General features: G+C 51.0%; 1 protein-coding gene across 2 annotated transcripts in view; it reads left to right on the top strand.

The window, feature by feature from the left end:
• The window catches only part of LOC119170523 (sialin-like), a 121,605-nt gene that overhangs the window by 96,372 nt on the left and 11,652 nt on the right, over positions 1 to 13,581 (top strand). For both annotated transcript variants that reach the window (XM_075887186.1, XM_075887185.1), the window contains 2 exons: positions 6,752 to 6,884; positions 13,328 to 13,486. In XM_075887186.1, the coding sequence (XP_075743301.1) occupies positions 6,752 to 6,884; positions 13,328 to 13,486 (292 nt within the window). The remainder of the gene's footprint in view (positions 1 to 6,751; positions 6,885 to 13,327; positions 13,487 to 13,581) is intronic.

Here is a 13,581-nt window from a genome sequence, read left to right as displayed (position 1 = left end):
GGAACGTCATGAAGGGCATTGACGATGATGCCTTCACGATGCTGCTTGCCAAAAACCCAGGCACAGTAGCTGAGCTCATCACGCTGTGCCAGAGCTACGAGGAGCTCCGCCGGCAGCGTTCGATGACCCGTCGCTCCACATCACGAGATGCAGGGCTTGCAGGCTTGGAAGCGAGCTGTGATCAGGTGGCACTGCTGGCAGATCTCAAGTCCTTCATACGTGAGGAAATCGCGCGGCAGTTCTCTCTCCTGCCCTTTGCCCACCCACCGGCTGCTCAACAATCGGCCACTACCATTCTTCCACCCATCCGCCGAGCGATTGAGCAGGAAATAGCGGAGGTCATGCCTGCGTACCACCCACAACAACTTCCGGCCCCTGCACCCCCAAGTTACGCCCAAGTGGTCGCAAGGCCGCCTCCAGTAGTTCAAGCGCCTGCACCAGTGACTTACGCCGAAGCTGCCGCACGACCTCCGTCCTTTGCAGCGGGTATGCCGGCTGCATATGTTGGCGCAACCCCTCAGCCTCATTTTCAGCCCACCATGCAGCCTTTCCAGACACCGTTCCGGGCGAGACCCACCCCCGCAAACCGATGGCGCACACCCGACAACCGGCCCATCTGCTTTGCTTGCGGTTACGCCGGTCACGTAGCCCGTTATTGCTCTCGACTACAGCCGGCTCCCACTTCTCCTGTTGCTGGCCACCTTAGCCGTTCGTATAACGAGGAACTGCCGTCTGTGCCACTGTCGTCTCGCCCAGGTCCGTCTGCTCGAAGGTCGCCGTCTCCACGACGTCGGTCTCTGTCCCCCATGCGGCCAAGTTCTTCTGCTCATGAGCGGGAAAACTAGTCGTCGCAGTCCCAGAGGCAAGGACTGCGACGCTATCGCATTGTGAAAGCCCTCAGAGCCGCCCATCTAATGTCATTGACGTGCTTGTGGACGGTGTTCATGCATCTGCTCTTATTGCCACTGGAGCTGCGGTATCAGTTATGAGCGAAAACCTTTGCCGCTTGCTTCGAAAAGTGACGACGCCGATTTCTGGACTGTCCCTTCGTACCGCTAGCTCACATCGTATTAATCCTACAGCAGGCTGCACAGCTCGCGTTGTCGTTCAGGACGTTCTGTATGTCGCCCAATTCATCATCATTCCTGCATGCTCTCATGACGTCATCTTGGGATGGGATTTTCTCTCCCGCAACGACGCCGTCATTCATTGTGCCGCCGCCGAAATTGAACTCTCGCCCTTCTCGCATTTGACGCCAGAAGACGGTCCCTCGACACTGAACAAGATTCTTGTGAAAGACGATACTATAGTGCCTCCAAGCTCGACGATGGGCGTATCGGTTTACTGCACCGGTCTCTCCGACACAATTGCACTTGTTTCGCCATCCTACCGTGCTTCCAGGAGGAAAGGGTTGCTAGTACCTTTCGCGACCGTGCAAATCACCCAAGGCAACGCCGCTATTTTTGTGACCAACCCATCCCCGTACACTGTTACCTTGGTTCAAGGGGAATGTCTCGGCAGAGTGGAAGGAGTCGACGACGCACAAGTCCTGGACGTACCCGAAGACTCGCGTTGTACCGATTCACGTACCATCAGTGCTGTTTCTACTTCTGACCCATCATCTCCTGATGTATTTGGCCCTTTCATTGATGACAACCTTACGTCAGTGCAGCGTTCCCAGCTTCTAGACCTGTTGCAAGAATACCGTTCTTCTTTCGATGTCGGGCGAAGTTCTCTCGGTCGCGCGTCCACTGTTACGCATCGTATTGACACTGGTGCCCATCCACCATTACGGCAACATCCATACCGCGTGTCGCCTGCTGAACGCCGGCAAATTAACGAGCAGGTTGACGATATGCTCCGACGCGACGTCATTCGGCCCTCGGACAGTCCATGGGCGTCTCCTGTTGTTCTTGTTGCGAAGAAAGATGGTTCTGTGCGGTTCTGTGTGGACTACAGACAGCTCAATAAGATCACTCGCAAGGATGTCTACCCACTGCCGCGCATCGACGACGCAATCGACAGCCTTCACGGAGCCCAATTTTTTTCTTCTCTCGATCTGCGCTCGGGGTACTGGCAAGTACCCCTGGCTGATGACGCTCGACCGAAGACTGCCTTCATCACACCCGACGGCTTGTACGAATTCAACGTCATGCCGTTTGGTCTGTGTAATGCACCTGCGACATTTGAGCGCATGATGGACACCGTACTGCGCAACTTGAAATGGCACACGTGCTTGTATTACCTCGATGACGTTGTTGTCTTCGCTCCAGATTTCTCCACCCATCTCCAACGTCTAAAAGAAGTTTTCGCACGTGTGAGCAATGCCGGCTTGCAACTAAATCTGAAGAAGTGCCGCTTTGCAGCACGCCAACTCACCATCCTAGGGTACGTCGTGTCCAAGGATGGCATTCTTCCTGACCCAGCCAAGCTTCGGGCCGTGGCCGAATTCCCAAAACCTGCGTCCGTCAAAGAACTGCGTAGTTTCGTGGGCCTGTGCTCATACTTCCGACGCTTTATACGAAACTTCGCCACGATTATATCACCGCTGACGAAGCTCCTCGGAAGTAACGGGCCCCTCAATTCGTGGTCGTCAGAGTGCGACAACGCGTTCTTGAAGCTCCGCCACTTGTTGACGTCTCCTCCCATTCTCCGCCACTATGACCCTACGGCCCCAACAGAAGTGCCCACGGACGCCAGTGGTGTAGGCCTCGGCGCTGTCCTGGCGCAGCGCAAACCCGGGTTCCCTGATTATGTTGTGGCATATGCAAGCCGTACGCTCACAAGAGCCGAGACAAACTACACCGTCACGGAAAAAGAGTGCCTGGCGATCGTCTGGGCTCTTACAAAGTTTCGACCTTATTTGTATGGTCGCCCATTCGATGTCGTCACTGACCATCATGCACTATGCTGGCTGTCATCATTGAAGGATCCCTCAGGCCGCCTCGCCCGTTGGGCTCTTCGCTTACAAGACTACGACATCCGCGTCCTCTACCGCAACGGACGCCAGCATGCTGACGCCGACGCCCTCTCGCGCTCCCCTCTGCCTGAAGCTAACGTGCTCTGCTCAGTATCCTCGGTTGTTGTTTCTGCCATTGATGTTGACATCATCGCTACCGAACAGCGAAAGGATAATTGGATCGCCAAACTGATCGACTTGCTCTCTGATCCGTCCGCAACGCCATCCACGCGTGCCTTGCGTCGTCGAGCTCATCATTTCGCCATTCGTGACGGCCTCCTACACCGACGCAATTACGACGCCGATGGCCGGCAGTGGCTACTCGTGATACCCCGCAGTCTGCGGTCGGAGATATGTGAATCCTTCCATTCTGATCCACAGTGCGCGCACTCTGGGGTATTCAAAACCTACCATCGCATTAGACAACGCTACTTCTGGCGCGGGATGTACCGCTACGTCCAGCAGTTCGTTCGCTCCTGTCTCGCTTGCCAACGCCGCAAACCGTCCGCACACATGTCACCAGCCGGTCTGCAACCGCTACCTTGCCCTGACCGTCCGTTTGGGCGCATAGGTATCGATTTGTACGGATCACTTCCTCTGACGTCCACTGGCAACCGCTGGGCCATCGTCGCCGTAGATCATTTAACGCGATACGCCGAAACCGCCGCTCTCCCTGCGGCTACTGCGCGTGCTGTTGCGTCCTTCCTACTACATCGATTTATATTGCGCCACGGTCCACCCCAGGAGCTTCTCAGCGATCGATGCCGTGTCTTCTTGTCAGAAGTCGTCGATGCCATTCTCACTGAGTGCCATTCTGTCCACCGCAAAACTACTGCTTACCACCCGCAGACGAATGGTCTGACCGAACGCTTTAACCGCACCCTCGGCGACATGCTGTCGATGTACGTCGCCGCCAACCACACGAATTGGGATACCATACTGCCCTTCGTCACGTACGCCTACAACACCGCCCCTCAGAGCACGACTGGTTTTTCACCTTTCTTTTTGCTGTACGGAAGGCACCCGTCACACACCATCGACACGATACTCCCGTACACGCCGGATCCATCTGAGTGTACACCTATTTCCGAGACCGCCAGGCTTGCTGAAGAGTGTCGCGAGCTTGCCAAGACTTTTACGACGCATGAGCAAGAGCGGCAGAAGAGTATTCGTGATGGCTCCGCCACTTCTGAGCCCACCTTCCTTCCTGGTTCCCTTGTATGGCTCTCAATCCCGACCTCTGTAGCTGGCCTTTCTTCCAAACTACTCCCGAAATATGAAGGTCCCTACCGTGTGATCGAGCGCACATCTCCGGTCAACTATTTTATCGAGCCAATTGAACAATCTTCGGACATGCGCCGCCGCGGGCGCGACATAGTCAACGTGGAGCGTCTGAAGGCTTACTATGACCCGCTCGTAGTGACAAGCTGTTAGGTCGCCAGGCGGCTCCCTCTTCGACCCCGGGGTAATTGTGCAGAAGCCGCCGAACACTGAAGTGGGTCGAACTCTTATGTGCTTTCTAGTGGGTCTGCCCAAAGAGAACGCCGCTCGCGCGGAGACCCCGTGTTTTGGCCGTTACTGTCGCCATTGTGTAGACTCGCTGTGTGCCGGCTAATAAACGCCATAACAATATATATATATATATATATATATATATATATATATATATATATATATATATATATATATATATATATATATATATATATATATATATATATATATATATATATATATATATATATATATATATATATATATATATATATATATACTGAGATTTCACGGCGGCTACGTCCCCCCCCCCTCCACTTTTTTGAGTTTATGTGAATATAAACGTGAGAGTGAGAGTATATATATATATATATATATATATATATATATATATATATATATATATATATATATATATATATATATATATAGTAAAACATTGTTAATTCCAAGTCACTGGTGCTGCAAGAAGTTTTCGAATTAACCGCACAAAAACATACAAGGAACGGGGTGCAAGGAACTTCGAACTATTCAAAGCAATCAGTGCTAGTCGTTTGCTTTGCCGGCTAGCTTGCGGCTCCAAAGGTCATGTTTTCTAGCAACGCCTGGTCTTTATTTTGCCGCGAACATGGAGGAACGGTGGACTTCGCTGCTGCCACCGAAAAAAAAAAAAGAAAATGCGGTCGTAATCTAACAAAATGTGCGCCTGCAGAAACAAGACGTCTTCACTGCAGTACATAAATGACATGCGGGCAGCATGTCGCTTGTTTTTCGCCTCGTCAGCACGTCATGATGCGACCATTCGCACATTCGTTCTATTATAATTATGAATTTGATAATGACCAATATGATGAAGCTCATGATGCGTTTTGGCTGAAAAAAAATGATCTTTGAAACTTTCGAACTTAGTTTTTGAAGTAGGTGTTCCTGGCAAGAACTCCACCAGCTGTGCAAAGACGCCAATTGCTGGAGCAACCGGCAATCGAAGGTTCGCATACATCGCGATTTCCGCTAAACTGCCCTTTAATAATTTTTTTACAGTCCCAGAAAGAATGGGTAAACCCTGACCCACTGACGTTGCGAGAAACATGCAATAAGCTGACTGCGTGTCACCGTTGTGTTGCAGTGAAGCATAGCTCGTTTTCCGCAGGCGCACGCTTTGGTTGACCACAAGACCGTTCCTTTCTTTTTTTCCTTTGTGCTGGAATTAGCGAAGGTGGGATGCTTCAGCTGCCACTCATTAGTATCAATACGTTGCATTGCCTTGTGGCTATTATTAGCCGTAGCTTCACGGCGAAATTGGGATCTGGAACTGGCACATGACACCCAAAATTTTCGAATTAACCAGAATGTGCCAGTTGCCGCTTAAAATATCCACTTGGACTTACATTTCAGAATACTGGACCGTGGAAATCCTTCAAATTAAGTGGAATTTCGACATAACTGAGTTCGAATTAACGAGGTTTTACTGTATTTTACTGAGAACTCTGGGCACACAGACGGAAAGAAGCGAGCTATGTCGACGTGTCTTAAGAGTTCTTGTATATACGTGATCACCGATAATTACTCAACGTTCTTGTTTTTTCTCTTGAACATCCTGCTTCAGTTAAAATGTAAAGCGATTTCATGCATACAAAAAAAAAAACTTGATTCGCGCAGGAAACCTAGAACTGAACTATGAAATGGCCTTTTTTTAGGACTACTTTTCGGTGTAGTTTACAAGTGCCCTTGCAAAACTTTTCCTGTCGAAGTACACTCAGTGGGGCGTACTAACGTTCTTTTTTGTGAGCAGTAGAATCAATTAGGTGGTCTTAGTACCAGTTGATTATTGAGATGCTAAGGCAGGTACAGCTTTGTTCGATTACGACCACCATGCAAAGTCTGTGGAGGGTGTATTAACAGGAGTAAGGAAGGGCCCAAAAGTAGCATAGCTGAGGTTTCAAAAGGAAGACCTATCTTTGTCAAAGACCCGGAATATAAAGGTAGGCCCACCTATCAAGACGTCGGCGAGCGCGTACACTTACTGTATATCTCATTGTTTCCATTCATTGTTGCCATATTTGCATGTAAACCCTTAGATGTTCAAAAAGGGCAGCAAATATTACTGGGTGTACCGAAAGAAGATTACATTGCTTCATGAAAACCCCGCTCCTTATGCCTAAATGGTTGAGAGACTTGGCTGATCATAGCAAACAAGTTTATTCAGATGGAGTTGTCTGCTGCAGTATATATGATCTGTGTACACGTGAAACACGACTTGGTGATGTACGTAACTAAGACATACTGTGCGCTATGCAGAACGGCCTCTACTCTGCGCTTCCGTACATCGGCGCCATTGTCTCCGGAGCCTTGTCGGGCATAATCGCCGACTGCCTGCGTAGCCGAGCTCTGATGTCGCCGACGCACATACGGAAGCTCTTCAACGGACTCGGTAAGTGCGTCTGCTCGTGTTCTGTAACTACGGCATAGTTTGTATGACGCTGGATCAGTGAGGCAACGCCCCAATAGCTTAGAAGTGTGGCAGCTTGGGCTAGTTGGTATGGCATGACGATAGTTATAGCGCGAGAACAAAACGACGACACAGAGACAAGAAGGACACGAAAGACACGAGCGCTCGTGTCTTTCGTGTCCTTCTTGTCTCTGTGTCGTCGTTTTGTTCTCGCGCTATAACTATCGTCATGCCCAAATAGCGCCTAAAAGTAATTACTTGCATTCTTCCGCAGTTCTTAATCATTGTTTTTGTTAGTGCAGCATGTACAGTTTAGAGAGCTCGAGTAGTTCATACTGTGACGTAATGCTCGTACCACATAGCCATTCTCTGAGACTGTTTTATAACAGTTGGTAAGAACGAGACGAGTATAGAAAAGAATAAAAAGAGAAGCAACGCGGACCATTTGTGAAATGTATTCTTTGATGCGGGAAATGAATGTGCCCTTTCATACATTACTGCCCCGTATAGCTTTACGCAGGGCTTCCTCGAAGGTTAATTATCAGGTTGACCAGGGCATGGCACCGTCTCCTCGCTGACAATTAGGGCCTTGCTTGTGGCTGTCGTTTGCAATTAATCTGAGTGTGCGACTGTCACGTATTTTGAGAGGCTTCTGAAAATCTCTAAAGACAACAAGGCGATATTATGAGACCACGTCCGGTACGGCAGCAACCAGGTTATGCTTTTTTAATCCAGACGCACGAGCCAGAGAGCCAGCCCGCGTGACATACGATGATGATCACTACAATGGTTTGGTCATACAGATGAAGATGAAGTACATAGTCAGCGCTCACACTATTTTCCCCCCTTCGCGAAAGAGGGCAGCAAGTTAGAAAGAGTTGGGACGCCGAATATATCGTTTCAGTCGAGAGACGTGGGCGATCTCGGTGTGGCGGCGACGACGATCAGAAGCCGCGTTGACAGGAGCAACGCGATAGTTGACTTCAGATGTTCGTTCCAGGACGGTGTATGGACCGAGATACCGGTGAAGGAATTTTTCGCAGAGCCCAGGTACACGAACAGGTGTCCACAAAAGGACTTCGTCGCCTGGGCGGAACACAACAACTCGACGCTTCGCATCAATGTCGATTTTTCTCTTGTCCTGAATGGCAGCAGTGTTGGCACGGGCGATTTTACGGCAGCGGGCGACGCGAGCGGCGAACTCTTCCGGGAGAGCTGAAGATGGATTGGAGGATGTGGACAAAAAGGTGGTGTCCAGAACAAAAGTCGGTACACGGCCATACACGAGAAAAAAAGGGCTGAAATTCGTTGTACGCTGTATCGCAGTGTTATATGCGAACGTGACAAAAGGAAGTATTGTGTCCCAGTTTTTGTGATCTGGTTGCACGTACATAGAGATCATGTCGGACAAAGTTCGGTGAAAACGCTCAGTCAGACCATTAGTTTCCGGGTGATACGCTGATGTGGTCTTGTGAATAGTGTTAGAGGCCTTTAAGACTTCAGCAAGGACATGTGAAAGAAATGTCTTGCCACGGTCACTAAGGAGCACACGCGGTGCGCCATGTCGTAAAATAATGGCGCGAAGGAAAAAATCGGCTACTTCAGAGGTAGCGCCAGATGAAAGAGCTGCCGTCTCCGCGTAGCGAGTAAGGTGGTCTACGGCAGTAACAATCCAGCGGTGACCGGCTGACGTAAGCGGAAGAGGTCCGTATAAGTCTATGCCCACAAATTCAAAGGGAGTGGACGGGCACGGCAGTGGTTGCAGTGGCCCTGCGGGAAAAGACGTGGTACGTTTTCGGTGCTGGCATGACGCGCAGGAAGCGACGTACTTGGCGACAGAAGTGGAGAGGCCAGGCCAAAAGCAGCGAGTCCTGAGGCGGTCGTAGGTCTTGTGGAACCCTAAGTGGCCAGCTGTCGCATCGTCATGAAACGCTTGTAGAACTTCCAGATGAAGTGAGCGAGGAATGACGGGAACCCATTGGTTACCGAGAGGATGGTAAATTTGCCGACATAATGTTCCCTCTTGAAGCTTGAAACGGGCAAGTTGCCGTCTTAGGCGGCTGTTTGGAGCACGCGATAAGCCAGTCAGCCGATCGATGATTGTGCGGCAGTAGGTATCGGCATGTTGAAGCGAGGCGAGATCTGTGGACGAAAAAAGGTCCGCCGAGGCAATTAACTGTTTCGAAGGAGCAGCCGTCTGTTTGGTCACTTTGGCGGGCGGTGACGAACAGATGGAAGGTGACACTTCGGCGCTCTGCGAGAGCGGGCAACGGGACAAAGCGTCGGTATCTTGGTGTTCTCGGCCCGACCTATATGTGACGCTGTAGTCATACTCTTGCAATCGTAGTACCCAACGGCCAAGGCGTCCCGACAAATTTTTGAGAGACGATAACCAACACAGAGCATGATGGTCAGTCACTATTGTGAAATGCCGGCCGTATAAGTAAGGACGAAACTTTTGTATGGACCACACGATGGCGAGACATTCTTGCTCAGTGATGCTGTAGTTTCGCTCAGCATGTGATAGAGTACGGCTCGCGTAGGCCACGACTTGTTCTTCGGAAGCGTGGTTCCGCTGAAGAAGGACAGCACCGATGCCAAGTCCACTTGCGTCAGTGTGTAGCACAGTAGGTGCTGCAGGGTCGAAATGGCGAAGCACTGGCCGTGATGTGAGGCATCGCTTGAGGGTGTGAAAAGCAGCTTCGCAGTCATCCGACCAGACAAAGGGTGCGCTCGTGGTCAGAAGTTTGTGTAGAGGAGCCGCAATAGTAGCGAAATCACGTACAAAGCGGCGGAAATACGACGCTAAGCCAAGGAAGCTGCGGAGGTCTTTTTGTGTGGTTGGTGTAGGAAAGTGCAGCACCGCGGCAACCTTGTCGGGATCGGGCTCAACGCCATGTTTACTGACGACGTGACCTAATACCTTGATGGTGTGACTGGCAAACCGACACTTCTTAGTGTTGAGCTGGAGACCGGCCTTAGCTAAACACGTGAGGACTTCGTCTAGCCGTTCCAGGTGCTGTGAGAAGCTCGACGAAAAAATGACAATGTCGTCCAGGTAGCAAAGGCAGGTCTTCCATTTTAATCCCCGCAGTACCGTGTCTATCATCCGTTCAAATGTGGCTGGGGCATTGCACAGGCCGAAAGGCATTACATTGAATTCAAAGAGCCCATCTGGGGTAGCAAACGCAGTCTTCTCTTTATCAGACTCGTGCATTGGAATCTGCCAATAACCGGAGCGCAAGTCAAGACTTGAAAAGTACTCGGCACCTTGTAAAGTATCAAGAGCGTCGTCAATGCGAGGCATTGGGTAGACGTCCTTACGAGTGATTTTGTTAAGTGATCTGTAATCAATGCAAAACCGTACCGAGCCATCCTTTTTTTTCACTAGTACGACAGGAGAAGACCATGCGCTTGTCGAAGGCCTGATGACGTTGCGCGCGAGCATGTCGTTGACTTGTTCTTCTATAAGCTTGCGCTCAGAAGCCGACACACGGTAAGGGCGGCGGCGAATCACACGGGATCCGTCGGTGTCGATACGATGGGCGGTCACTGTTGTTTGACCCAGACCTTCGGGACAAACGTCAAAGCAAGTTTTGTGCTTCATTAATAACGCTAGCAAGGCATCCGTTTGCGTTGGGTTGAGATGTTCACACAAAGTGGCCTTGAGAGCAGGAAATGCATCTTCCGCTGGCATACACTTTGAGGATGACGAAGCAGATGAACCAGTGACGACACAAAGCGGTGCTTCTTCGGTAATGCTGGCAACAGTGGTCCCCTCAGGCAAAAGAAGTGGTTCTGGCGTCGTGTTGCAGGCCGTGATGCTTGCATAACCACGGGAGAACCGCACTAAACAAGATGCGATGGTGATCCCTCGAAAAATGCAGCGCTGGCAAGGAGCAACCACAGCGTCACCATCTAGAATGTCACGTGACTTGATCGTAAGGACACGTTCTCGTCCGGGAGGCAGGAGGAAATCCGCAGCTGTCACAAGGTTGGGTGACGAAAGGTCGGCAGCAGAAGAAAGCTCAGTGTCGGTAATACGAATGAGGGGCCGACCACACGAAATTACAGCAGACGCCGCTGACAAGAAGTCCCATCCTAAGATTATCTGATGAGCGCACAAAGACAGCACAGCCAATTGTATGTGATGACGGATTCCATCGATTAGAATACGAGCAGTGCACAACCCGGTCGGGCGAATTGGACTGTCATTAGCATCGCATAACATGGGACCGGCATAAGGAGTTTGCACTTTACGCAGGCGAAAACACAATTCACGATCAATTACCGAAATTGCGGCTCCAGTGTCTATAAGGGCGTCAACAAAAACACCTTCCACAGAAACAGGCAGTAAATTAGCTGGACGAGACGGAGGAGTTGTAGCGTTCCGACGACAAGCAGTTTCCCCTCCAAAAACTGCACATTCTAGTTTTCCGAGTCCCGAGAGATCGGAGCGGGACGCAAGGGTGATGACGTACGCCGAAACGGTGACGGAGAACGGCGGCGAGATGAACGAGACGGATGAGGCCCAGCATGAGACCGTGGAGGGGAGGGCGACTGACGGAAGGTGGATGGATACGGTGCGGGATCGTATTCATCGGGTCGCGGGGAAAAGTCTCTCTCGTAAGCTGAGTAACCGCGTCGTTCATCCTGCTGACGGCGGCGGCAAAAACGGGATATATGACCCCTTATTCCACAGTAGAAGCAGATGGGGCGGGGAGGACGCCATGTAGAATAGTGGCGTGGCCTTGGCGCTTGCGTTGTCATCGCAGCCACATGGTCGCATCCGACGTCCGCAGGCACGGTTGGAACTGGTGCAGGGGCCCGCGACGCAACTTTTGCGTACGAAGGCACTGGGAAGCGCACAGGAGACGGGGCATGTGCAGCGCTTGTCATTGATGCCAGTTCGTCCTTGATTATCTCTCGCAGGTTGGGAGGAGGTGTGTGGACAGACGCAACGGTAGGGTTGCCTGGAATAAGGCCGTGAAGTTCTTCTCTGACAATTGTGCGGATAAGGGCCCGCAATTCATGCTCTTTGGTAAAGCGAGCGTCGCAGGAGGCGTGTGGAAGGCGCATGGAATGAAGCGCGTCCAGGCGTTGGCATGTAGTGATGACGTCCCGGACGGTAGTCGGATTCTGAATCACGAGAGCATTGAAGGCCACAGAGTTGATGCCTTTCAGTAGATGTCGGACGCGATCGGTCTCCGTCATGTCATTTTGTGCTCGGCGACAGAGAGCCAGGATATCTTCAATGTAGGACGTATACGATTCGTCGTCCCCTTGAATGCGGGTTGCGAGCTTCTGTTTCGCTACTACAGAACATCCTGCAGACGTGCCAAATACCTGACGGAGATGCCCCGTGAAGGCCGACCAATCGGAGAAGTCGCTTTCGTGGTTGTAATACCATGTTTTAGCGACGCCATCGAGGTAAAAAGGAACGTAGCGCAGTTTGTGCGCCTCGTCCCAATAATTACAAACGCTGGTTCGATCATAACTGTCGAGCCATTCTTCGACGTCTTCGTTGCGAAGGCCGGAAAATACCGGAGGGTCTCGATGAGAGGTACTCATGGTGTAGTGAAGCCTAGGAGGCTGAGAAGGAGCGGTTGCAGCAGTGGGCGGGTTGGGTTCTGCCATTGCTGTTGCTCTAGGGCACAACCGTCGACCAGACCGGAGCTCCAGGGGTGACGGGTAGAGCAGGAGGACGTGGGAACCAAAGCACGCTCCACCACTTATGAGACCACGTCCGGTACGGCAGCAACCAGGTTATCCTTTTTTAATCCAGACGCACGAGCCAGAGAGCCAGCCCGCGTGACATACGATGATGATCACTACAATGGTTTGGTCATACAGATGAAGATGAAGTACATAGTCAGCGCTCACACTATTTCTATACACCAGTGGAATCACGGCTAACAAGACTTGGAGATGGAGGAACAAATGCAGACTGGCGTGAGAATTTCGTAGCGGTGGCGCTGCTCGCCTAACCAGTTGTAAATAGACAGATGTGTATTCCCTCAAGCATGTGTCTTCCGAACGAGACCCCCCTGTAACAATATATTGCGAACAAGCAAAATCAAGCATTTATTCTTTCAATGAATGCAAGCCTCCTAGCCAAGATTCGTGTACAAAAATTATAATATGCTGGCAGAATATTGATGACGTGGCATTGTCTTTGAGCAAAACAAAGTGAAGTCATGGTTTAGTGCCACCAGAATCATCCACCAGAATCACACGAGGCGCATGCCTCAGAATGTATGCACCATCTCTGATTGTCTGTGTGTAGCTATATGCCAACGATTATCTATTTCATTATGGCCATGCGGGAAAAACGACTGTTAGGAGACGAGAGGCTTGCGTCGCCGCGAGCTTCTCTTCTCCTTACAGGCTTGCGTGCTCATCAGACTTGCATCTTTCGAGTGCAGCGCACTTGGTTCCCTCGATAATGCTGATGATCGTGCCAGCGGTGGGTGGCTGCAACGGGCCACTCAGCCTGGTGCTGTTCGTGTTGGCCGGAACTGTGCGTGGAGTCAGCGAAGCTGGATACATGGCCATCCCCGTCGACATGGCACCGGATTACGCAGGTGAGCACAATTCTGTTTTTTTTTTCCTCAGACGGAATCCGCACCGCCTATCGACGGAGGAAGTGTAACTAAGTTGGCCAAAATGCGATGGTCAA

The sequence above is a fragment of the Rhipicephalus microplus genome, chromosome 2, assembly GCF_043290135.1.
Source record: "Rhipicephalus microplus isolate Deutch F79 chromosome 2, USDA_Rmic, whole genome shotgun sequence".
Classification (NCBI taxonomy): domain Eukaryota; kingdom Metazoa; phylum Arthropoda; class Arachnida; order Ixodida; family Ixodidae; genus Rhipicephalus; species Rhipicephalus microplus.
The sequence above is the reverse complement of the archived record's forward strand: the minus strand, read 5'-3'. Positions and strand labels throughout refer to the sequence as shown.